At 38.8% G+C, this 26,638-nt stretch overlaps 1 protein-coding gene across 1 annotated transcript in view; it reads right to left on the bottom strand.

Moving 5' to 3' along the window:
* LOC144337077 (zinc finger protein 728-like) overlaps positions 1 to 26,638 on the bottom strand; it is a 57,860-nt gene that overhangs the window by 23,226 nt on the left and 7,996 nt on the right. Inside the window, exons 2-4 of the mRNA XM_077979900.1 lie at positions 16,838 to 16,895; positions 15,597 to 15,723; positions 14,612 to 14,707 (exon numbers count right to left, since the gene is read on the bottom strand). Of these exons, the coding sequence (XP_077836026.1) occupies positions 14,612 to 14,707; positions 15,597 to 15,723; positions 16,838 to 16,895 (281 nt within the window). The remainder of the gene's footprint in view (positions 1 to 14,611; positions 14,708 to 15,596; positions 15,724 to 16,837; positions 16,896 to 26,638) is intronic.

Here is a 26,638-nt window from a genome sequence, read left to right as displayed (position 1 = left end):
TGTGAAGTGGTATAATAGTTGACAGATAAGGCAGGTAATAAGGAATGTAGATCCGATGATGACGTGAAGTCCGTGGAAGCCTGTGGTGATAAAGAATGCTGAGCCATAGATACGATCGGAAATAGTGAAGGGCGCTTCAAAGTACTCTGAAATTTGTAGTAGGGTGAAGTAGATGCCTAGTAGGATTGTAATGAGTAAAGCTTGGATTGTTTGTTTTCCATTACTTTCTATTAGGCTGTGGTGGGCCCAGGTGATTGTAACTCCTGATGCAAGTAGTACGGAGGTGTTTAAAAGGGGCATTTCTAGGGGATTTAGGGGAGTAATTCCTGTTGGTGTGGGGTGGGAGCAAGGCTCGAGTGGTAGAATGCTCAGAAGAAACCGGTGAAGAAGAGCATTTCTGAGATGATAAAAAGGACTATTCCATAACGAAGGCTTTTTTGGACAGGTATTGTATGGTGGCCTTGGTAGGTGCTTTCTCGAATAATGTCACGCCATCATTGGTATATGGTTAACACGTTGGTTAGTAGGCCTAGCATTAGTAGAGTGGTGGAGTAAAAGTGAAATCATATAATTAAGCCTGATGTTGTTAACAGGGCTGAGAGAGCCCCTGTTAGTGGTCAGGGGCTAGGTTTAACTATGTGATAGGCATGAGATTGGTGGGTCATTAAGTGTTATCACGTAGATAAAGGATGATTAATAGTGTGAAGACATAGGCTTGGATTAGGGCCACTGCGATTTCTAGAATGGTCAATAGTACTAGAAGTGCATAGATTAGTGAGGTGATAGGGAGGTTGATGGTTGATAATGTTAGTGCAGCACTTCCTATTAGGTGCATTAGTAGATGGCCAGCTGTGATACTGGCGGTTAAGCGTACGGCTAGGGCAACTGGTTGCATAAATAGACTGATTGTTTCAATAATTACTAGTATAGGAATAAGGGGAGTGGGTGTGCCTTGTGGTAGGAAGTGGGCCAGAGAGCTTTTAGTTTTGAAGTGAAGGCCTATGATTACTGTCCCTGCTCATAGGGGAATTGCTATGGCTAGGTTTATAGATAGTTGGGTGGTGAGTGTAAATGAGTAGGGTAGAAGTCCGAGAAGATTGGTTATTGAGATAAAAATAATTAAAGATGTTAGTATTAGGGACCAGGTTTGTCCTTTGGTATTATGGGATATTATTATTTGTTTTAGGGTTAGTTGGATTAGGTTTTGTTGAATGGTAATTAGTCGATTATTAATAAGGTGTTTGGAGGTTGGAAATAGTAGCGCGGGGAGTAAAATGATGAGTACTGCAGCAGGTTGACCTAGGATTGTTGGAGAGGTAAATGGGGCAAATAGATTTTCGTTCATTTCAATTGTCAGGGGTTATTGTAGGTTTGTGTATTGGGATTCTTTTGTGGGGAGGTGGGTAGTAGTTTGTGTTTAGTAGTTTTAATTGTATAATAAGAAATAGTGTGGGGAGTATAGTTATGATGATAGTAAACCATACGGATGTATCTAGTTGAGGCATTTCACTGCAGACAGGGTATTTCTCTCGATCTTTAACTTAAAAGGTTAATGCTAGGATAGCTGTACAGTGTATTATAAGAATATTTTGCAGAGAGTTATGGAGTGAGATGTGGGGGGGGGTCTATAGGGTAAATACAGGCCCTATCTCAAAAATTTTTACTGGAATCAATTCTGTGACAATGGGTATGAAGCTGTGGTTAGCACCGCAGATTTCTGAGCATTGTCCGTAGTATACACCTGGTCGTGTAGCGGTGAATGTGGTTTGATTCAGGCGTCCAGGAACTGCATCTGTTTTTAGGCCTAGAGTAGGAATTGTTCATGAGTGTAGGACATCTTGAGATGTAATTATTATTTGGACAGGGGCTTCAATTGGGAGAACTACTCGGTTGTCAACTTCTAGAAGTCGAAGGTCTCTTGGGTTTAAGAACAATGGGGGGAGTATATAAGAGTTAAAGATTAATCCTCCGTAATCTGTGTATTCGTAGGTTCAGTATCATTGGTGTCCAATTGATTTAATAGTAAAAGAGGGGTTGTTGGTCTCGTCTGTTAGATATAGGATGTGCAGGGATGGAAGAGCAATTAAGATTAAAATGATTGCGGGTAAGATGGTTCAAATTGTTTCTATTTCTTGGGCGTCCGTGATATTGGTGTTGGTTAGTTTTGTTGTGAGAGCTGAAGACAGGGCATATAGGACTAGAAAGCTAATTAAGGATACAATTATAAAAGTGTGGTCATGAAAAGCAATTAATTCTTCTATGATAGGGGATATAGCATCTTGTAGGCCTAGTTGAATTTAGTGAGCCATATAAGATATATAGGGTTTAACCTATGATTTAGCTTTGACAAAGCTATGAAATAGTTTTTCTAATATCTTATTGAAAAAGTTGTGGAGGTCACAGGGCTGGCTTGAAACCAGTTTAGGAGGTTCAATTCTTTCCTTTTTCGTTTAGTTTAATGTAGGTTGGTTCTTCAAATGTATGGTAGGGTGGAGGGCAACCATGCAGTCACTCTAGGTTGGTAGAGGGCTGTTCAATTAATGAGACTTTACGTTTTGAGGCGAAGGCTTCTCAGGTTATGTAGATTATTAGTATTACTGCTACTAGGGAAATGAAGGAGCCTATGGATGAGATATTTCATCTGGTATAGGCATCGGGGTAGTCAGAGTAGCGTCGGGGTATTCCGGATACGGCGAGGAAATGTTGTGGGAAGAAGGTTAAATTTACACCTACAAATATGATGGTGAAGTGGGCTTTGGCATAAGTTTGGTCTAGAGTATAGCCTGAAAATAAGGGGAATCAATGAATGAAGCCTCCTATGATAGCAAATACAGCTCCTATCGATAATACATAGTGAAAGTGTGCAACAACATAGTACGTATCGTGTAGTACAATGTCTAATGATGAGTTTGCTAACATGATACCGGTTAAGCCCCCTATGGTAAAGAGAAAAATAAAGCCTAGAGCTCAAAGTATTGCGGGAGATCATTTGATATTGCCTCCGTGAAGCGTGGCAAGTCAGCTGAAGACTTTAATGCCAGTGGGAATTGCAATAATTATAGTGGCGGAAGTGAAGTAGGCTCGTGTGTCTACCTATTCCTACTGCAAATATATGATGGGCTCACACAATAAAGCCTAAAAACCCGATTGACATTATAGCTCAAACTATACCTATGTAGCCAAATGGCTCTTTTTTTCTGGAGTAATATGTCACAATATGAGAGATTATCCCAAATCCAGGTAGAATGAGGATATAGACTTCGGGGTGTCCGAAAAATCAGAATAGATGTTGATACAAGATAGGATCCCCTCCTCCGGCAGGATCAAAGAAAGTGGTATTTAGATTACGGTCTGTTAGTAATATAGTAATGCCGGCAGCTAGTACTGGTAGAGAGAGGAGTAAAAGGATGGCTGTGATTAACACTGACCAGATGAATAAGGGGGTTTGATATTGAGATATTGCAGGGGCTTTTATGTTGATAATAGTGGTAATGAAGTTTATAGCCCCTAGGATGGAGGAGATGCCTGCTAGGTGAAGTGAGAAGATAGTTAGATCTACGGAAGCTCCTGGGTGGGAGAAATTTCCTGCTAAAGGAGGATAAACTCTTCAACCTGTCCCAGCACTGGCTTCTACTGCCGCAGATGCCAGTAACAGTAGAAAGGAAGTGGGGAGAAGTCAAAAACTCATATTGTTTAGGCGGGGGAAAGCCATGTCGGGGGCACCAATTATTAGTGGTACTAATCAGTTTCCGAAACCTCCGATTATGATGGGTATAACTATAAAGAACATTATGACAAACGCATGGGCTGTAACGATAACATTGTAGATATGGTCGATGCCTAATAGGCTGCCTGGTTGACCCAGCTCAGCTCGAACAAGAAGGCTTCGAGCTGTGCCTATGATCCCGGCCCATGTGCCGAACAGTAGGTAAAGGGTTCCAATATCTTTGTGGTTTGTTGAGAACAGCCAACGGTAGGCGAACATAGGTGGGGGAGGGGGGTAGAATGGCTGAGTAAGCATTAGGCTGTAAACCTAAAGACAGAGATTAAAGTTCTCTTTTTACCAGCTCCGAGGTGATTTTCATGTTGAATTGCAAATTCAAGGGAGCAGTTAATTTCTGCCGGGGCTTCTCCCGCCTTTTTTCCCTGCGGCGGGAGAAGTAGATTAAAGCCAGTGGTTAGAGTATTTAGCTGTTAACTAAAATTTTATGGGTTTGAGTCCCATTAATCTAGTAAGGGCTTAGCTTAATTAAAGTAATTGATTTGCATTCATTTGATGTGGAATAGAATCTGCAGTCCTTATATATTTCAGAAATTAAGCGTGGTTTAATTTACTGAGGGCTTTGAAGGTCCTTGGTCTTACTTCACCTAAATTTCTAGAGGATGACTAGGGTTAGTGGAGAAATTGGTAAGAGGAGGGTGGTGAGGATAATGAGTGGGGGGATGAGGAGTATGGGTTTTGTATTTTTGAATTGTCATTTTATTTTTGTATTGTTGGATGTAGGGAGTATTGTTATGGAGGTGGTATAAATTAGGCATATATAAAAGTATAAGTTGAGTAGGGTTATGGTAATTATAATGGAGGGGATGATGAAGTTATTGCTTTTTGTACGTTCTTGAATGGTAATTCATTTGGGTAGGAAACAGATTAGTGGGGGTAAGCCTCCCATGGATAGGAGGGTGGTTGATATTAATGGTATTAGTCAGGTTAGTTTGTTTCAAGTGCAGGATAGTATAAGAGTTGTGGTATTTGAGTTTAGGTTGAGAGTTAGGAATGCGGTAGTTGTCATAATAGTGTATATGGTTAGGTAATAGATTGTGATATTTGGGTTGTAGGTTAGTGTTATTATTCAGCCTGTGTGAGTAATTGAAGAATATGCCATGATTTTGCGTAGTTCTGTTTGGTTAAGGCCTCCTCAGCTGCCTATTATAACAGATAGAGTAGAGAGGGTCAGGAGAATATCTGTATTGGTTGAAGAATGTATTTGGTATATAATTGAGATGGGAGCTAGTTTTTGTCATGTGAGGAGGAGCAGACCAGAAATTAAAGATGTCCCTTGGGTGACTTCTGGGATTCAAAAGTGGAAGGGGGCTATTCCTAATTTTATGGCTAGGGCTGTTGTTATGGCTAGAGATGAAAGTTGGTTGATGTTGTCTGTTGTGGTTCAGCATCTGGAGAGTAGGTTGTTGGAGATAATTGCTATTATGAGGATTATAGATGCGGTGGATTGTATCAGGAAATATTTAATAGCGGCTTCTGTAGAACGGGGGTTTGTTTTTTTTATTAGAATTGGGATGAAAGCTAGTATATTTATTTCTAGGCCTGCTCAGGCGAGGAATCAGTGTGAGCTTAGTGTTGTAATGAGAGTGCCTGTGATTATGGTGAGGTAGACAATAAGTTGGGCTAGTGTGTTAATTAGTACGGGAAGGGTATAACCAACATTTTCGGGATATGGGCCCAATAGCTTATTTAGCTGACCTTACTTAGGATGGAGTGTGGTAGGTAGCATGGAGAAATTTGGGTTCTCAGGGGTAGGTTCGATACCTATAATCCTAGAAATAAGAGGATTAGGGCCTCTATCATTTACTCTATCAAAGTAACTCTTTTGTCAGACATATTTCTAGGTTTGCGGAGGAATACTGGAGATTGCAACAGGTGTTGAGATATGTCATATGAGAAGAGCTAGTGTAAGTGGGAGGAAATTTTTTTCATAGTAAGTGTATAAGTTGATCATGGCGGAATCGAGGATATGCTGTTCGGATTCATAAAAATAATGAGGTTAGAAGAAGTGTTTTGGTGGTAAAGCACGTTGCAAATAGTTCTGGGGAATTAATAGAGTATAATGTGCCTAGGAAGATTGTGGTTATTAGGGCATTTATTATAATGATATTTATGTACTCAGCCATGAAGAACAGGGTGAATGGGCCTGCGGCATATTCAATGTTAAAGCCTGAGACTAGTTCCGATTTGCCTTCTATGAGGTCGAAAGGAGCTCGGTTTGTTTCAGCTAATGTGGAGGTGAATCATTTTATGGCTAGGGGTCATGATGGTAGGAGGAGTCAGAGGTGTTCTTGTGTTGTGATAAGTATGAGAAGATTAAATGAGCCGCTTATTAGTAAGACTGATAAGAGAATAATAGCAAGAGTGACTTCATATGAGATTGTTTGGGCGACAACTCATAGTGCTCCGATTAGTGCATAGTTTGAGTTTGATGCCCATCCTGATCATAAAATGAAGTAGACAGTTAGACTAGATGTGGCTAGAATAAATAAAAGTCCTAGATTGAAGTTAATTAGTGGATGGGGTATGGGAAGGGGAGTTCATAGGAGAAGAGCAATGGAAAAGGCCAAGGCTGGTGCGGTAATGTAGAGAATGGTGGTAGATGTTAAAGGTTTTAAGGGTTCTTCCGTGAATAGTTTTATGGCGTCAGCGAAAGGTTGTAGCAACCCGTAGGGGCCAATGGTGTTTGGTCCTTTGCGTAGTTGTATGTGGCCCAGTAATTTTCGTTCAATGAGTGTGAGGAATGCTATGGCGGCCATTACGGATATAATAAGGAGTAGGAGATTTGTTGTTGACATGGTGTTAAGAAGAGGAGTTGAACCTCTGATTGTAAAGTTTTAAGTTTTATGCAATTGCCGGGCTCTGCCATCTTAACAAACCCTGTTTTGGGGTTGGGTTGGTGTTATTTTGTTAGATTGAGATTAGGTCATCTATGGAATGAGGGCACTTTATGAAGTGGGCCTTATTTCTCTTGTCCTTTCGTACAGGGAGAAATATAGAATAGATAGAAACCAACCTGGATTACTCCGGTCTGAATTCAGATCACGTAGGACTTTAATCGTTGAACAAACGAACCGTTGACAGCTGCTGCACGATTAGGATGTCCTGATCCAACATAGAGGTCGTAAACCCTATTGTCGATATGGACTCTGGAATAGGATTGCGCTGTCTTCCCTAGGGTAACTTGTTCCGTTGGTCAAGTCATTGGGTCAATTACAGGTGCTGGTTTGCTTTGGCTTGTGTAGTCTTAGCGTAGGCTGTTCAGAGGTTTCGTTATGCTCCGAGGTCACCCCAACCAAAATTTTTAATGCAGGTGTGGTGGGGTAAGGGTCTGTGGATTTGTATAGTTTTGATTGCATTAATAAATTAAAGCTCCATAGGGTCTTCTCGTCTTATTGTTTCATGTCCGCCTCTTCACAGACAGGTCAATTTCACTGGTTGAAAGTAAGAGACAGTTGAACCCTCGTGATGCCATTCATGCGAGTCCCCATTTAAGGAACAAGTGATTATGCTACCTTTGCACGGTCAGGGTACCACGGCCGTTGAGTATGTGTCACCGGGCAGGCAGTGCCTCTAATACTGGTAATGCTAGAGGTGATGTTTTTGGTAAACAGGCGGGGTTAAGTTTGCTGAGTTCCTTTTACTTTTTTTAACCTTTCCTTAAAGCATGCCTGTGGCGGGTTAACAGTGTGAGTAATACTGACTTGTTTCTGTTTGTTAGTGTTAGGCTGTTAAGCATCGGTGAAGTTTTTCAGTCTGATTTAGGCTTATGCGGCGGAGAAAATGTTCATGTTACTTATATTAGCATTGTTGCTTCTATGAAATGATAGATTAATCCAATGTGGAATAAGGAGTTTAGTAGTGTGTTTGGAATTTTTATATAATTGATGTTGAGCTTGAATGCTTTCTTAATTGATGGCTGCTTTTGGGCCAACTATGGAGGTCAGATTTTTTACTCTCTATACAAGGTTTTTTCCTGATGTCTGAAGAGCTGTCCCTCTTTAGACTAACAATTAAGTTTACAGGGGGATTGGGTAGTTCTACAGGTAAACTTAAGGTTGAACTAACATTCTATCTTGGATAACCAGCTATCACCAGGCTTGGTAGGCTTGTCACCTCTACCCATAAATCTTTTGTTGTTCTAACTATTGAACTTTAGGGCTAAGCATAGTGGGATCTCTAATCCCAGTTTGAGTCTTAGCTATTGTGTGTTCAGAAATTTTAAAGCCACTTTCGCAGTTTATTTTACATCAGCTAAGGTTTTACAATTTAGATGGAGTTTAGCTTTATTTGACTAGATCTAAAACACCCTTTACGCCGGTTTTTATTAGCTTGGGTTAATCGTATGGTCGCGGTGGCTGGCACGAAATTGACCAACCCTAGATTGTAGCATAGCTTAAACTTTCATTTATTGCTAAAGGTTTGTCACTGCTGTCTCCCGTGGGGGTGTGGCTGAGCAAAGTGTCTTGAGCTGCATTGTGCGTGCTTGATACTTACTCCATATGATCGTAGTGATTTATCGGGTGTCTTCACTGGGGCAGGGATGCTTGCATGTGTAATCTTGCTAAGAGCTAATAGAAAGGCCAGGACCAAACCTATTTGCTCATGGGGTGTGCAAGTCCGTCTAGACATTTTCAGTGTCTTGCTTTAGGTGAATTAAGCTACATAAGCACGGAGAGAAGTATAGTTGTGAGGTGCTGTCTTTTGGGTTGTGACACTGAGGGCCCATATTTAGTAGTGAACAAGTGCATGAGAGCAAGGAAGTAGGAAAGAGAAGGAGTGGGATGAAGTTAAGAGGGGTAAAGTGAAGTAATGTTGTGTTAGTTGAGGAAATGGCAGTTGAAGTTGTGCACACCTAAAAGATGAAAACGCGATCTCTGGCTAGGTGTGTGAAAGCTTTTGTTTTTGGGGTTTGGCAAGAGTGAATTTTTGGAGAAGAAGTCAGAGATGGGGGTGGGGAGGGTTGTTGATAGTTTCCTGCGTTATTTGCAGTGTGATTGAAAATGGATTACATGGTAATTATTGGTATGTCCTACAAGCATGAATTAAATAACACCTTGTAAAACTTATGTGGGGCTAGGATATTGAACGTAGGTGCGATTAATAATGGCATGGACTAGGAATCAAAGACAGGTTCTGCGGGACGTGTTGTGGCGGGACCAGCTTTCTGCGATGGGGTCGCGTGCAGACCAGAGATAAAAGATACCAAATGCATGGAGAGCTCCCGTGACTGGTTAATAGGGTGATAGACCCGTGATCCATCGAGATGTCTTATTTAAGGGGAACGTGTGGGCGATCTTAGTTATATGGCCCTGAGGTAAAGAACCAGATGCCGGATACAGTTCATTATAGCTACCCCCACGATTTATGGGCCCGGAGCGAGGAGAGTAGCACTCTTGTGCGGGATATTGATTTCATGGAGGATGGTGAACAAGGGACACCTAAGTGAGGGGGGTATCCGTGGTGAGGAGGATTAATTTAACTTGGATGTTAAATTAAATCTCACCACTCCCATTCAGCATAGTATTAGAAGTTCTCATGAGGGCAATCAGGCAAGAAAAAGAAATAATGGGTATTCAAATAGGAAAAGAGGAAGCCAAATTCTCTCTGTTTGCAAATGACATGATTGTATATTTAGAAAACCCCATTGTCTCAGCCCAAAATCTCTTTAAGCTGATAAGCAACTTCAGCAAACTCTCAGGATATAAAATCAATGTGCAAAAATCACAAGCATTCTTATACACCAATAATAGAGAGAGAGCCTGAGTCAAATAGAGAGTCAAATCATGTCTGAGCTCCCATTCACAATTGCTACAAAGAGAATAAAATACCTAGAAATACAACCACCAAGGGATGTGAAGGACCTCTTCAGGGACAACTACAAACCACTGCTCAAGAAAGTAAGAGAGGACACAAACAAATGGAAGACCATTCCATGCTCATGGATAGGAAGAACTGATATCGTGAAAATGGCCATACTGCCCAAAGTGATTTCTAGATTCAATGCTATCCCCATCAAGCTACCACTAACTTTCTTCACAGATTTTGAAAAAACTGAATTTAATATGGAACCAGAAAAAAAGCTCATATAGCCAAGACAATCCTAAGCAAAAAGAACAAAGCTGGAGGCATCATGCTACCTGACTTCAAACTATATTACAAGGCTACAGTAACCAAAACAGTATGGTACTGGTATCAAAACAGATATACAGATCAATGGAACAGAACAGAGGCCTCAGAAATAACATCACACATCTACAACCATCTGATCTTTGACAAACCTGAAAAAAACAAGCAATGGGGAAAGAATTCCTATTTAATAAATCGTGTTGAAAAAACTGGCTAGCCATATTCAGAAACCTGAAACTGGACCCCTTCCTTATACCTTATAGAAAAATTAACTCAAGATGGATTACAGACTTAAATGTAACACCTCAAACCATAAAAACCCTAAAAGAAAACCTGGACAACGCCATTCAGGACACAGGCATGGGCAAAGACTTCATAACTAAAACACCAAAAGCAATGGCAACAAAAGCCAAATTGACAAATGGGACCTAATTAAACTAAAGAGCTTCTGTACAGCAAAAGAAACTATCAGAGTGAACAGGCAACCTACAGAATGGGAGAAAAATTTTCCAATATATCCATCTGACAAAGGGCTAATATCCAGGATCTATAAAGAACTTAAACAAATTTACAAGAAAAAAAAAAAAAAAACATCAAAAAGTGGGCAAAGGATATGAACAGATAATTCTCAAAAAAAGATATTTGTGTGGCCAACAAACATATGAAAAAAAGCTCATCATCACGGGTCATTAGAGAAATGCAAATGAAAACCACAATGAGATACCATTTCATCCCAGTTAGAAAGGTGATCATTAAAAAGTCAGGAAATAACAGATGCTCGAGAAGATGTGGAGAAGTACGAATGCTTTTACACTGTTGGTTGGAGTGTAAATTAGTTCAGCGATTGTGGAAGACAATGTGGCAATTCCTCAAGGATCCAGAACTAGAAATACCATTTGACTCAGCAATTCTATTACTGGGTACCCAAAAAATTATAAATCATTCTACTATAAAGACACATGCACACATACATTTATTGCAGCACTATTCACAATAGCAAAGATTTGGAACCCACCCAAATGCCCATTAGTAATAGACTGGATGAAGAAAATGTGGCACATACACACCACGTAACAGTATGCAGCCATAAAAAAGGATGAGTTCATGTCCTTTGCAGAGACATGGATAAAGCTGGAAACCATCATTCTCAGCAAACTAACACAAGAACAGAAAACCAAACACAGCATGTTCTCACTCATAAGTGGGAGTTGAACAACGACAACACAGGGACACAGGAAGGGGAACATCACACACCGGGGCCTGTGGTGGGGTGGGAGGCTAGTGGATGAATAACATTAGGAAAAATACCTAATGTAGATAACAGGTTGATAGGTACAGCAAACCACCAGAGCACGTGCATACCTATGTAACAAACCTGTACGCTCTGCACATGTACCCCAGAATTTAAAGTATAATTAAAAAAAAATCAAAACAGAATATTAATAAGGAAACAGACTACTTAAAGGTGGTATAAAACAAATATTTCTGACAGAGGTATAGAGAGCACTCCTCAACATCAGGTTACACACCCTTCTCAATAGCTCATACAACATATTTCTTGATAGACCACCTCTTAGGCCAAAAAAGAAGTCTTACCAAATTTTTTAAAACTGAAATTTTATGAATTATTTTCTATGACTAAACTCAAATGCAAGTATACAACAATAATAGACAGAAACTGGAAAAAAAAAACAAATGTGAGGCATGGTGGCTCACGTCTGTTATCCCAGCACTTTGGGAGGCCGAGGCAGGTGGATCACGAGGTCAGGAGATCAAGACCATTCTGACCAACATAGTGAAACCCTGTCTCTACTAAAATGTGAAAAACTAGCCAGGCTTGGTGGCACACATCTGTAGTCCCAGCTACTCAGGAGGCTGAGGCAAAGGAATCGCTTGAACCCAGAGGCAGAGGTTGCAGTGAGCCGAGATCGTGCCACTGCACTCCAGCCTGGAGATAGAGCAAGACTCCGTCTCAAAAAAAAAAAAAAACCATATATATATATACACACACACATGGGAATTTAACAAAACACTCGAGCACGCTCTTATGTAAAGGTTGTAATAGTTAATATTGTAAAGATGTTCATCCCGGTCAATCCTGGTCAATGTAATCTACAAATTTAATGAAATGTTTTTCAAATTTCTCATTGTATTTTTGAAGAAACAGAAACAGCAACCCAAAACTATATCGAACCTCAAAGGCAATAAAGTTCCCATCAATCTTAAAATAATAATAATAATAAAGGAATGCTGCAGGCATTAAAGTTCCTGATTTCAAAAGACGTTACAAAGCTACAGAATTAAAACAATCTGGTATAAGGATGAAAATTAAACTAATGAAATAGAATGCAACCCATATATATATACTTTAACATGTATGGTCATATGAGGAGTCATTTACATAGCAATAATTATTACTGTAAGCTAACAGGTAAAGGCAATGCAAATTTCCGTCACCAAATCATTCAGTAAATACAATTTGAAATATAAAAATACTGGAATATCACTCAGTTTTCAAAAAGCAGAAAACAGTCTACCAATTATAAAGATAAATCTTGATAATGTTATGCAAAATGAAATGTCAGCCACAAAAAGACAAAGATTGTAAGAGATAGACAGATATAAAGCATTTACACTCTTAGAAGCAGACAAAAAGAAAAAGGTGCCCTATTTGCTTAACCCCCAACAGCAAGAAAGTTTGTCAGTCATCCATGACAAAAATGTCTTAATGAGAGAACCAGGCATCATGGTTAGTATCTGTAATGACAGCTACATGGTACAGTAAGGTTGGAGAATTGCTTCAGGCCAAAATATTACGACCAACCTGGGTTATGCAGTGAGACCCCATCTCGGAAATAAGTGCCTTTAAGAGAGCTTTGAGATCCAGGGAGGGAATTGTGAAACTTTGCTGAGCCCAAGATTGAGGAGCACCCTTTTCAGAAGGCAAGCTTTCATTTAGGTGGCAAACTACAGGACCCCTGCTCTTGACTACAGACCAGAAAATGTCCCACCCAACTCCATCCCAGAGAATTTTGAACTTACTCTGTAAGCATCCCAAACTTCTCCCAGCCACAGTCTGTGAGAGGTCTTGGTCTTCCAGAAGCCTGGAGAGATACCCATTTAGAGCCAAGCTGGCAGGCCTGCAGACCTTGGTCCCAATAACAGTTCCATGACTCAGTTCCAGCTTCCTAAGCCACAGTTCATCGCCAGTTCTGCCTATGTAGAAACCCACAGTGACCTCAGAAATCCTCTCTGGTACTCAGTACAAGCCATACTAATCCACATCCTAATATAAAGCCCACCATATGCAGACCTGACTGCAGAAACCTGCCCTAGCATCTATCCTACTGAGCAAAGTCCTGAAGGATATTTACTGTGTCCAAAAGTAAAGTGGGAATTACAACTACCCAAGTCCTTTATGATAAGCCGACCCTAGTGCAGAGCCAGCAGCCTTGTGACCAAGCTACAACCCCGCTCTACTACAAACCCAGAGGGCATTCTATCACCCTGGGGGCCCAAGAAAGGAAGATTTTTACCCTCTGAAACCAGTTTATCAAAACTTTGAGGTGTTTGCTCCTTCAAATTGAGACACCAACGCAAAAGTATATTGTGCCCATCGTCAAAGCTTCTATTTTAACACAGCACTTGATGTATGTGGAAGAAAAATTAGTCAAAAAATTTTTAAAGTCAATGAAATTGAAGGCAAGTAAAACATTGCTGCTTGTAGATCATGCAATGTTCTCTATAAAAAAACCATAAACAGTACATTAAAACCTTTTAAAACAAATAAATACACTCAGTAAATTAGCAAAATATAAAATTAACATACAAGTTATGATTCCATACACTTAAACTATCTGATAAAATAGAGGAAGAAAACAATCTTATTTAAAATAGCACTAAAATAATAAATATCTGAGGACAAATTTAACCGAGGAACTGAAAAACTTTTCAAGTGAAAGATTTATCAATGAAAAATAAGAAAACACAAATAAATTTAAATACATTTTCTCTATCGATTCAAAGAATAAACGCTAAAACACCATATTATCCAAAGTGATCTCTAGATTCAATACACTTTCTATCAATATTCCAGTGGTTTTTTTTCACAGTAATGAAAAATACAATCATAAAATTTACATGAAACTACAAGAAACTGTGAATAGCCAAAGCAATCTTGAAGAAAAAGAAAAAAGCAGAAGGACATCATACTTTATAATTTCAAACTATATTTCAAGACTATAATAAAAACAGGATGAAATGTGCAGAAAAATGAACAAAAAACACCCAATAATACAGAAATCACTACTCTCACACATTTCAGAGATGATGGAAAAAGAGAACTTAAAAGATAGTCTAACGTGGAGTGTCTTAAAATTATGCAAACATCTGTGTGTCCACAAAAACAAAAACGAAAAAACTCAGATTGCACACTCTCTTGTATGCCATGAACAGTACTTTGGCTGTCACTGTAAACTTGAAGGAAGATTACTGAAGGGAAAGAAGAATTCTTAGATATTTTAAAAGCAAAAGAGAGAAGATGCCCCTGTGTGAGAGAAAATTTAAAAATAAAAATAAAAATTAGGCTTTCCAGAAACTATTTCTTTTGGAACACTGCTTCCCATATCACTTTAGGGACTTGCTTTCTTCTTCACTTTGGACCTATCATCCACATTGTCTGTTGTATTCACTCTCACCTACCTGAGGGTTCTCCTGCCATCTCATGTCTCTTCATATTCCAGGGCTCTTTTCCTTGCTCCAGAAAAATGATCAGGTCTGGCTTAGGGACAGCAATACCTGTTTTATTAAAAATAAGTAACATGCCTCTTGCTCATATTCTCCAATTAACAACTTAATAATGTGCTCAGTAAAGAGGATTTAACACAATATTCTAATACATTTATCCCAAAATACTAAATTACAACAGAAATTTCTAAATATTTAGAAAATACTCTAATTTTGTGGGTTCTTACTTTTATCACCTGGTACTACTGAATTAAAAATTGGTGGTGGTAATTAGATTTTAAAGTGTGAGCAATAATATTTTATGCCAGTAAAATTTTGAAATTACCATTAATCTAAAGTGAAGGACAGGGAGGAGCTCAAGAATGTGGTAAGTTCAGGTCAAGATGAAACATCTTGAAATTTTTTTCTCTATGGAAAACTCCCTGTGATTTTCTTGAAAACAGAAATCTGAAGCATAAATTACCAAAAAGAAATTATACAAAAGAGCAATACTGTTGGGAGCCGAAAGCCTGAGGGCTGTGACCAACTCAGCATTCCACTGGACTTGAATGAATCAAACGGCAAATTGTTTGTCATGAATGCAGAATGTGGGCAAACTTGCTTCTGCTCATGCCGCCAGAAGGTACACTGAGGACAGTCACTCCCTGGTGCCATGCTCGTTGAGGTTAACTACTGGAACATCTGGAGAGTACTGTTCAAAGAATACAGTCACTAAGTCAAGCAGCTGACCACAACCTCCCCCTTCTCCCTATCTCCTTTACTCAATAAATATGAAGAGCTATAGAAGTTCACGGCCCTTGTTCACTAGAAGCAAGGAGTCCCCTGGTGCCGTCTTTGTCTTTATTCCTGCATTCAACCTCCTTTGTTCAGGCCAATAAAGTCCGCAGCAAAATGAAACCTATCGCGTATACTAGGAATTGCATATTAAAGTTATTCTCACCCAGGAAGACCAGGTTTCTGTAGTTCTCTAACATCACATTCCTATATAAATTCCGCTGTGCAGTGTCCAGGCATTGCCACTCCTCCACAGAGAATTCTATGGCCACATCCCGAAATCTCAATGATCCCTGGAAAACACACACAAACACACTTATTTACCAAGTGGTCATGGGCATAATTTTTAATTTGACTCAACGTAAAATGGAGAGAGTAAACAGAGCTGGTTCTGACTTCTAAGAGTGACTGAAATAATTCAATAAAATAGTTTTCAACTAGAAATATTCTCTAATGTATTCTCTAACTCTGAGAAAACAAAGTGTTATAAGATCCATAACACCAGTGTATATAGTGTATTTTTCTGGACAATAAAGTATAAAATTGAGGGCATAAACACTAACATGTACAATTTTGAGTGCTACATTTACATCATACAGAATTAATCGTGTGCCGGGCATGGTAGCTCATGCCTGTAATCCCAGCACTTTGGGAGGCAGAGGCGGGCAGATCACCTGAGGTCGGGAGTTTGAGACCAGTCTGACCAACATGGAGAAACCCCGTCCCTACTAAAAACACAAAATTAGCTGGGCATGGTGCTTTGTGCTTGTAATTCTAGCTACTTGGGAGGCTGAGGCAGGAAAATCGTTTGAATCCAGGAGGCGGAGGTTGCGGTGAGCTGAGATCGCACCATTGCCCTCCAGCCTGGACAACAAGAGTGAAACTCTAACTCAAAAAAAAAAAAAAAAAAAAGAATTAATTGTGTGTATTTTTCAGATGGACATACTTTTGTATATTATTCAGATGGAATAGACATGTTGAGTTAGAAGCTATCACTCAAATTTTTATGTGTACAATAAGCTGGAGATCCTGTTATTGCAGATTTTTTTTTTTTTTTTTCAGAAGATCAGGGATAAAGTCTGAGTTGCTGAATTTTTAACAAGCTCATCAGTATGCCAATGTTTTTGGCCCAAAAAGACTATTTTGTCAAATATCCAGTAATTGAATGACCCTGTGTTTTTCTGGTTTGTAAATAAAGATGAGAGCCTTCATTTTCCAAAAACAGACAAATGCAAAGGAAACCTAAGAAAGAAGGGCAGCTGCCAGATTAAATGTGGTGGTTTGTTCACATCAGCTGCATAAAGATACTTAACAATGAAGAGAAAAATAATTAATTCTATAGTAAAACATGTATCAGAGAGCTTATCAACTAAGTGATTTATTAACATCAACTACACTAGAACAAACTTTTATAATGTCCTGATGCACCCAGAAGGACACAGCATTACTGCTGAGATACTGCCCCCTGAAAGGTAAATTATAGTCTGAATTTAACCATAGGGAAACATTAGTTTTATGGAAAGTTCAAGATACAGGTATCTCCCATGTTCTGTAATTTTTAATAGTGATTTTAAATAGTCTTTCTTTAGCACTGTAAAGAGCAGTTATCTCCTATCAAATTTTTTATAATTTTCTGGGTAATAAATACCATACTGCTTCAATGGGTATTTTCTTAATCCTATACTGCATAGACATAATAAAGAACACAGATGAAACCTCAACATTACATGTTCTCTGTCTTCACTAAAAACCCCAGGTTTTCCCCAACAGGAATTTGGAGTATCTACACCTTCCCATGTTCAACAGCCACAAAGGGACACTTTTAATATTGCAGATTATAAATTCATAGTGAGATTTCTGCATGGCATATAAGAAGCCATAATGGGCCGGGCGCGGTGGCTCAAGCCTGTAATCCCAGCACTTTGGGAGGCCGAGGCGGGCGGATCACAAGGTCAGGAGATCGAGACCACAGTGAAACCCCGTCTCTACTAAAAATACAAAAAATTAGCCGGGCGCGGTGGCGGGCGCCTGTAGTCCTAGCTACTCAGGAGGCTGAGGCAGGAGAATGGCGTGAACCCAGGAGGCGGAGCTTGCAGTGAGCCGAGATCGCGCCACTGAACTCCAGCCTGGGCAACAGCGTGAGACTCTGTCTCAAAAAAAAAAAAAAAAAAAAAAAAAAAAAAAAAAAAAAGAAGCCACAATGTAGAGAAGGCTCTGGTATATAGAAAAATATATTTTTCAGAGACTTTGATTATTGTAAGAATTTTTTAAAGTAGTTAAGACAAACTCATTAGGGAGGAAAAACACAAGTAGAGAAGTACAGGTTTGCAAGTAACGAACTTGTTTCCTGGAGGAAGCAGAGTGGACACAGATCTTGATCTGAGACATATTTAGCTGAAAAAAAAAAAAAAAGGCCATTTTTTCCTCTTTCTCCTCCTTCTCTAGGATTATTTCTCAGATAAAATTCTCTGGGCAAATTATACCTGCATCTTGAGAACATGCCTTTAAAAGTGTCAGCACCACAGGTCTACCTGCTGTCACCACATCCACAGGCAGAAGAACCAAGACAGAGAAACTCCACCCATTTCTGTCCTTTATAGGAGAAGAGATTGAGAAACAATGAGTAGCTCCACAGAGATAAAAATACACTTTTATTTTGTCCTCAGGAGCCATCCCCTGACACAGGCACCAGCAATTTCCACTACAGTACTGGAAATATGGGCCACGCTGTCCTGTCCCTACCAAATCCAAACAGAACGGGTTCTTGAACCCCCTTTAATGCAAAGATGGAACTTAACTCTCATGAATGTATTTTGAATTCCTCATACTTGATTCTGACCTCACCTTAGAGTCACATGAACCACTTAATTAAAATAACATGGTGGCTTCCACCAGAACAATAAACAGAATCCACGGACAGGGCACAAGTAAAGAGAGTTCTGCAAAATGGCCAGGTGACACTCATTAGAAGCCTGGGCTGATAACCCAGCACTCTTGTCACAACACAAATACTTCTGGTACAAATGAAGACAATCATTCTTCATTCTAAAGTATTACACTCTTTGCTGACTCTAAAGTTTACAGAGAAAACAGAAGGTAGCAATTTCTGAGTAAGTCTGCATTTGGAAAACAACATGTGCACATGTACTAATGCAATGTTTATTCAGCAGGTACTATGTGCTCAATAGGATGTTACAGAGCACTGTGATAGCACATTATGTGGTTTAATCCTAATAACACCCTGTGAGTCGATACTACGTGTTCAATAATTCCAAGGCTTTAAAGGACCCAGCATTATTATGTCTATTTCTGTTGATCTGTCATTGATTTTTTCAAAAAATGCAAAGAATAAAAGGTAAATATAGACAGATGAAAGAGATACAGATGGAAAGAGTTTAATGCAATTTAGATAAATTTTTATTGTGTTTATACTTACTTTCTTGGGACTTGTGAATCAACTACTAGATCTGCAAGAACAGAAAACAAGTTGCTAAATAATGTTTCTGCAAGCACTGGTTTTAATAAAAAATTTGAAAAGTAAGATCCTATAATACATATTTTATGTTTCCCATTTATCTGTTGGGTTGCAGAAAATGTTGAGCAGCAGCTCTAAAAAGGCAACAGGATTCATGACCCAAAACTCTGATGTCTTCTAATCAGTTCTGTGAGGCAAGACGCCAGGGTAGAGCCAAACATAAATAAGGACTCTAAAAAGGGTGAATATGAACAGGGCTGGGGCAGAGTGTAGAGCCGATGTACAATTAAGTTCTCTGTGCCACTGGGGGTATTGTCAGTTCATTTTTTTAAAGCTTACTTAAGTAAACCTAAGTCTGAGTTTGTATAATTTTAATCTTTTTAGCCACTGCCCTGCAAATTTTATATTATATGCTAATAAGCAATTTTTAAAAATCCCTTAAGGTTATCTAGAATAATTTTTTTAGAAGAAAAGTAAGTATTCTGGCCAGGTGCGGTGGCTCACGCCTAGAATCCCAGCACTTTGGGAGGCTGAGGTGGGTGGATCACAAGGTCAGGAAATCGAGACCATCCTGACTAACACGGTGAAACCTGTCTCTACTAAAAATACAAAAAAAAAAAAAAAAAAAAAAAAATTAGCTGGGCGTGGTGGCAGGTGCCTGTGGTCCCGGCGACTCAGAAAGCTGAGGCAGGAGAATAGCATGAACCCGGGAGGAGGAGCTTGCCGTGAGCCGAGATCGCGCCACTGGACTACAGCCTGGGAGACAGAGCGAGACTCTGTCTCAAATAAAAAAAAGAAAAGTATTCTTAGCAGGCTAAAATAAATACAAATAATAATGACGACTCTTCTAAGTTCAGGTGTAGACATCAGAAGCCACAGTATAAAGAAAGTGGCCCAAATAAAGCCCCAATTTTTTGCACACGTCTATTTACTGTACCCACCATCTGATGTATATTTCAACCATATTTCCAGTTGCTAGTCTAGGCTAAAACTGCCAGGATGGTAGGAACCATGACTGCTTCATCTATTTTTCTTTTCTTTTTCTGTTTTTTGAGATGGAGTCTCACTTTGTTGCCCAGGCTGGAGTGCAAAGATGGGATCTCAGCTTACTGCAGCCTCCACTTCCAGGTTCAAGAGATTCTCCTGCCTCAGCCTTGCAAGTAGCCAAGCCTACAGGCATGAGCCACCACACCCAGCTACTTTTGGTATTTTTAGTAGAGATAGGATTTCACCATGTTGGCCAGGCTGGTCTCAAACTCCTGATCTCAGATGATCCACCCATCTTGGCTTCCCAAAGTGCTGGGGTTACAGGTATGAGCCACTGCACCTGGCCTGCTTCATCTATTTTTTTTAATGACTATATGAAATGAAAGCAATTAGTTTATCTGTTTGAGCCTCCAGACCTCCTGATTTTTTACCCAAGTACCAGGGAACTGGAAAAACTCTCATCTGGGTACCAATCAAAGATACTTCTTGTGTAAGGGGCAAAACAAACACAGGATGACTCATTTCTCTCACACTGGGACAGAAGCAGAATTAATCACTCTTGTCAGCCTGACACAATTCTGTTCTGGACATTCTCAAATGTCTCAAAGATTCACAGGTGATTGTGAGAGGGTTCCCAGTGACCTGGGGCTGATGGTCCACTGATAAGCCAGGCAGAGAAGACTCAGGATGATTCTAAATAAAAAATGGAACTGCCTTGGTTGAACTCCAGAACCTGGCTCATCCATCCTGATTTGCTAGCTGTCCTGATTTGCTAGCTGTTGGGTAAGTAGAAGGACAAGAATACTTTACTCCAGTATCACATTTTACAGGTAGGTATAGTTGTGGTCGTGGCTCTGGATACTTTGTGGCCTTAAGATGCTTGTTTACACTTACAGATTCTGCCATCAGATTCTATTTACCCCTGGAGCCTCTCACATAACTATGGCAAGTTAATGAAAAAGATGTGAAAAGGTCAAAAAGCCACACTCTCAAAAGAGGAATTCAAAATGTCTATGTTGATATCTCACAATGCAGAAAATGCCTCCTGTTGGTTTTCTATAAATTCTAAATCCAAAGTCCGGCCCTGCCTTGTAAATCCCAGGCAGAGGTCAGCCAGAACTTATTTGCAAATTCTAGGTGAAATCAACCTCACTCTGCATTTTTGGGTGTTACAGCAAGTAAAGTGAAATCAAAGGAGAGATTCCCTCATAGAGGCTGCTCTAGAACATTCTAAATAATAGTTAACCTTAAAAAAGCTGACACGACATGAACAAAAGCAGACAGTTTATTTGGGTCAAGCTTAAGGATTTTAACTTGAGACAAAATATTCAAGTTGCCTGGAACCTACACTTTGATTAGCAGCACTTACAAGTGGATTTGTAAAGGCAAAAAAAAAAAAAAAAAAAGGAACAGTGAGTGCTCACTGATGCAAAATTGGTTGTGAGAAATTCTTATTTCTGTAAAGAAATAACTTTAATAATTCATTGGATATACATCAATGTTAAGGATATGGAATGTAGTGTCCAGTGTGGAATTAGTTTAATTTATAGCTACTTGTGGCAACAGTGAACAGTTTCAAGAGATATATAGCTGAAAACAAAGGGAGAGAAACATGACTGTGCTCTCATTTTAATGTCTCTCTGAGTTTGATACCTAAAAGGACTTGCATTCCTCAGATAAAAATCTTGTTTTTTCCGTCTCAATTCTCAGGACCTAGATTTAGAATTTGGAGCTGCAAATTCAGGCCCTCCATGGGTAAAGTAGCAGCAATATTCAAGGTAAATGTTACCTGAACATTTGTGGGCATTTTAGCATGAGGAAGGAGGGAGAAATGGAGATTCTCATGTCTACAGGTCTACTCAATGCACATATTTTACTGATTGGGTTTCGGTGACAGATGGTCACTGAATCAGTTTCAAGTCTTAAGACACAAGTCATCAGAAGAGGTAAAATGGTTAATATCTGACCTACGAAGTTTGTAGACATCTGGTCTAGCCTCTCTAAAAGTGACTGTAGAGGATGATAGATACCAAGTAGGCAGAGACACAATTCCACCTGCATATTTAGGGGACAGCATGCACTTCACTGCACAATGGAAGCCAAAAAGGCCCATCTAGAGTAAAGCTTAGTTGGTACCTTATGTGTTTACATTATGTCTGGTAATTCTAGACTGGGTTTGGAAAATATAATTAAAAGCAAAATTTTCTTTAGCCCCAAAGGAACTCCACAATAACAGAACAGAAAGAAAACTGTTTTATGATACAATTACATGTGAATGTGACATGCATTACAGTCAATTTGCTCAAGAGATTGCAAAGACAGAAAGACAATCACCATAATTCGTCTACAAGTAGAATTTACAGCACCATGTCACACATAGTTCATCCTAAATTCACCTGGTAGTTGGGAAGGCCATCCATGTATGCTAAATGGTTATAATCAATGAAAAAATAAACTTTTCACATCTTCATGACTGGAGGTAGTTGTGCAACTTGAACCCCAGTGTCTGGTGAAGGTAGGCTTTGACTCTTCTACAAAAATTGTTGATTCGGGTGCTATCTTTTTGGCTATTTAAATTTTAAAGTAACAGCTCTCTACTTCCCGAGCATTGGGCTTGAGCACTCCTGTTTCCCTCTCCTGGTGGCTAGTGTATTCTCTTGACCCCTACCATCTGCCACTGAGGCACGGCCCACAGCACAGGGCTCACAGTTGGAAACTCACATCTTAGTTGAATCCCAATTGCCACAGCAGCACTCTGGTGCCACATCAGAGAGTGAAGCCTGAGCAGCAGGAGGAGAGTCTGCAGACCTCCTGGGTAGAATTGCACTTCACAATAATAGAAAAAGGAGCAGTGTTTCAGCCTGAGTTTTTATTTATAATGGTGACATGAAAAAATACTGCTGGGTTTTAGCATGACTCCAGATAGAGATAGCTCTCAGAGTTCTCACTGTGACAGCCGACATCTTTCACAGATACCATTGGATACTAATAGGGTTTCTGAAACAGACACGCAATGCATTCGAGAGAAAAACAGCTCTTGTTCTGAGAAAAATTATATTGAGAGAAAAAAGTTAAAATGTCTTAAGAAAAAACTGAGATTGGATATAAAATTGATCAAGTCAGCCAGAAAATACCTCCCTAAGAATTTCTCTCCAAACACCCGAAGTGCATAGCTACTCTCAGCAAGAGAAACATGAGCATTATTGAATAAAGGGGGCATATTCTCAGCAGAATTTTTTTTTTTTTTTTTTTTTTTGAGATGGAGTTTCATTCTTGTTGCCCAGGTTGGAGTGCAATGGTGTGATCTTGGCTCACTGCAACCTTTGCCTCCTGGGTTCAAGTGATTCTCCTGTCTGAGCCTCACAAATAGCTGGGACTACAGGCATGCACCACCACACCCAGCTAATTTTGTATTTTTGGTAGAGACAAGTTTTCACTATGTTGTCCAGGCTGGTCTCAAACTCCTGACCTCAGGTGATTCACCCACCTTGGCCTCCCAAAGTCCTGGGATTAGAGGCATGAGCCACCATGCCCAGTTCTCAGCAGAATTTTAAAAGATTTATCTTCCATCTCTGCTGCTCTCTTATTTCCTAACCATTGAATGTGAGATCTATATTGGAATATATCTGACAGCTTCCACCAGCACTATTTTATAAAACATTGAAATCTGTGTTAATATAGTAGAATATATTAGAGCTTGCAACATAGCTAACTGGAGAGCTATTATGGTTTTTGGGTAGCCATATCACCTGTGTTTATTTGTTCCGTAATAGCAGCATACTAATTTGGTAAAATATGACACTAAAATTATGCTTACCTATAATTATTACTATTGGATAAATTAATAAGCATGTCAGACTAATATCTACTGTAACAATTTAATGGTAAATTTCTTTGGATATCAGATATACATATATGACTAATTTTATGTACTTGTCATAAGGTATGTAAGATTTTAAAAAATTATCTGAACTATAATTCAGTTAAAACACTGTATTTCAAAAGTATGAATAACAATATTAAAATAACTAAGGAATTCAAAGTAAACATTGTGGCCTTATATTCATACTATTGTAGAAAATACTGTTTAATTTATATGAATGCAAGTTGTCTACAAACACTACACATAACTGCACTAACTGTACTGAAGTAACCCAAGTACAACAGACTCCACTGTTCAGTTTATACACTGAACTCTTCTGGCTTTTGCAGTGTAAGTATGTCAGCCTGCAAATAATCATCTTGGATAATCAGGTTTCTGCCAAAGAACTTACTCAGTATCTTTTAGTCTATATTATTCTGTATTGCTAAATTTATTCTGATCTTCGTGCTCAACTTTTTAATGCTCTTGAAATGAAGTTTACTCTGAAAAAATCTGTGTCTAGTTTAAAGACTAAAGATAAAAAAAAAATAATCTTTTGCCAAGACAAAAAGAAAGCAATGAATCTCAGGTCCCAAATAAAGACAATTCTGAGTCAAAAAGAATGACAAAAGGTTTGTTTCATTGTTAATATGATTTACATATATTTCGAAAAGCAGAAGAAATATATACACATAATCTAAACCTTTTTTTAAAAATCAGCAAGTTATCCTCCCTTATTTTCACATATGAGAATAAAGCCTCTTGTTGCAAATTTATATTTTCTCTTAAAACAGCCAGGTCTCTGGACAAGTTCTTGAACTCTTGGACATCTGAATTTTGCACACTGTGTGCACTTGAAAGGACGTTTATGGGGGGGAAAGCAGAAGAGAGAAAGGTGTTATAAAAAAATCCATGGGTTCACATGAATAAAGCAAGTTCTTAGAGACCTATGAAGAGACTTAGAATCTGACACATTAATAATCAGAGACTACATCTCACAGGCACTAACGGACAGATCACTGAAGAAAAAAATTAACAACAATATTAGGACCTGAACTCAACACTTGACCAAATAGTCCTAATAGACATCTACAGAACTCTTCATCTAAAAATACCATAATACACATTCTTCTCATTACCACGTGCCACATACTCTAAAATTGACCACACAATCAGAAATAAAACCATTCTCAGCAAATTCAAAAATCCCAAAATGATGCAAACCCCACACCCAGACTATAGCTTAAGAAAAATATAATTAAATACCAATAAAACAACTGGAAACCATACAATTAAATAAAAATTAAATGGCCTACACTTGAATAACCTTTTGGTAAATAATGAAATTAAAGCAGAAACCAAGAAGTCTTTTGAAACAAATAAGAACAAAAATACAACATACCAGAATCCCTGCAATACAGCTAAGGCAGTATTACAAGAAAAATTTATAGCATTAAATCCTCACATCAAAAAGTTAGATCTCAGTTTAACAACCTGACAACATAAACAAAAGACTGAGAGCAGCAAAAGCAAATCAGCCACTAAGCTAGCAAAAGACAAGAAATAACCAAAATCAGATCTGAACTGAAGGAGATCTAGACATGAAAAACTACAAAAGATCAAGAAATCCAGGCATTCAATCTATTTTTTTAAAAAAAGGTAAATAAACTACTAGCTAGATTAATGAAGAAGATACAAATAAACACAATTAGAAATGAGAAAAAGATACATTACCACTGACCCCACAAAAATATACTGAAGTCTATGAATATACTATGCACGTAAGCAAATATAAAATAAAATATATATATATATACTGAAGTCTGTATGAACATACTATGCACATAAAAAAACAAAACAAAACTCTAGAAGAAATGAAAAAATTCTGGAACAAATACATCCTCCCAAGACTGAATACACACAAAAACATCAAAGCCCTAAATAGATAGATAAGCTCAAAAAACTGAAAGAGTAGTAAATAACCTACCGATCAAATGAAGCTCAGGACCAGACATATTCACAGCTGAATTCTACCAGATGTACAAATAGAAGCTGATATTATTTCTACTAAAACAATTTAAAAAGATTAAATTATTTCTACTAAAACAAAATCAAAAAATTAAAAAGAAGAAACTCCTCTCCAACTCATTGTGTAAGAACAGCATCATTCTGATACCAAAACCTAACAGACAAAAAACAAACAAAAAAAAAGGCAACTTCAGGCCAATATCCTTGATGAACATTGATGCCAAAATCTTCAACAAACGGCTGGGCCTGGTGGCTCACACCTGTAATCCCAGCACTTTGGGAGGCCAACATGGGCTGATTACCTGAGGTCAGGAGTTCAAGACCAGCCTGGCCAACACGATTAAACCCCATCACTTCTAAAAACACAAAAACATTAGCTGGGTATGGTACCACACAACTGTAAGCCCAGCTACTCAAGAGGCTGAGACAAGGGAATCACTTGAACCTGGGAGGCAGAAGTTGCAGTGAGCCAAGATCACACCACTGCACTCCGGCCTGGCTGACACAGCAAGACTCCATCTCAAAAAAAGAAAAAAAAAAAGAAATCGTCAACAAACTACTGGCAAACCAAATCCAGCAGCTTATCAAAAAGCTAACCCGCTGTGATAAACTACGGTTTATTTTGGGGATTCAAGGTTTGTTCAACATACACAAATCAATAAATGTGATTCATCACATAAACAGAATTAAAGAGAGAAACCACAAGACTATCTCAATAGATGCACAAAAGGCTTTCAATAAAATTTAACATTTTTCACGTTAAAAACCCTCAACAAACTAGGCATTGAAGGTACATACGTCAAAATAGTAAGTTATCTATGAGGTACATACGTCAAAATAGTAAGTTATCTATGAC

Source organism: Macaca mulatta, chromosome 19, assembly GCF_049350105.2.
Source record: "Macaca mulatta isolate MMU2019108-1 chromosome 19, T2T-MMU8v2.0, whole genome shotgun sequence".
Classification (NCBI taxonomy): domain Eukaryota; kingdom Metazoa; phylum Chordata; class Mammalia; order Primates; family Cercopithecidae; genus Macaca; species Macaca mulatta.
The sequence above is the reverse complement of the archived record's forward strand: the minus strand, read 5'-3'. Positions and strand labels throughout refer to the sequence as shown.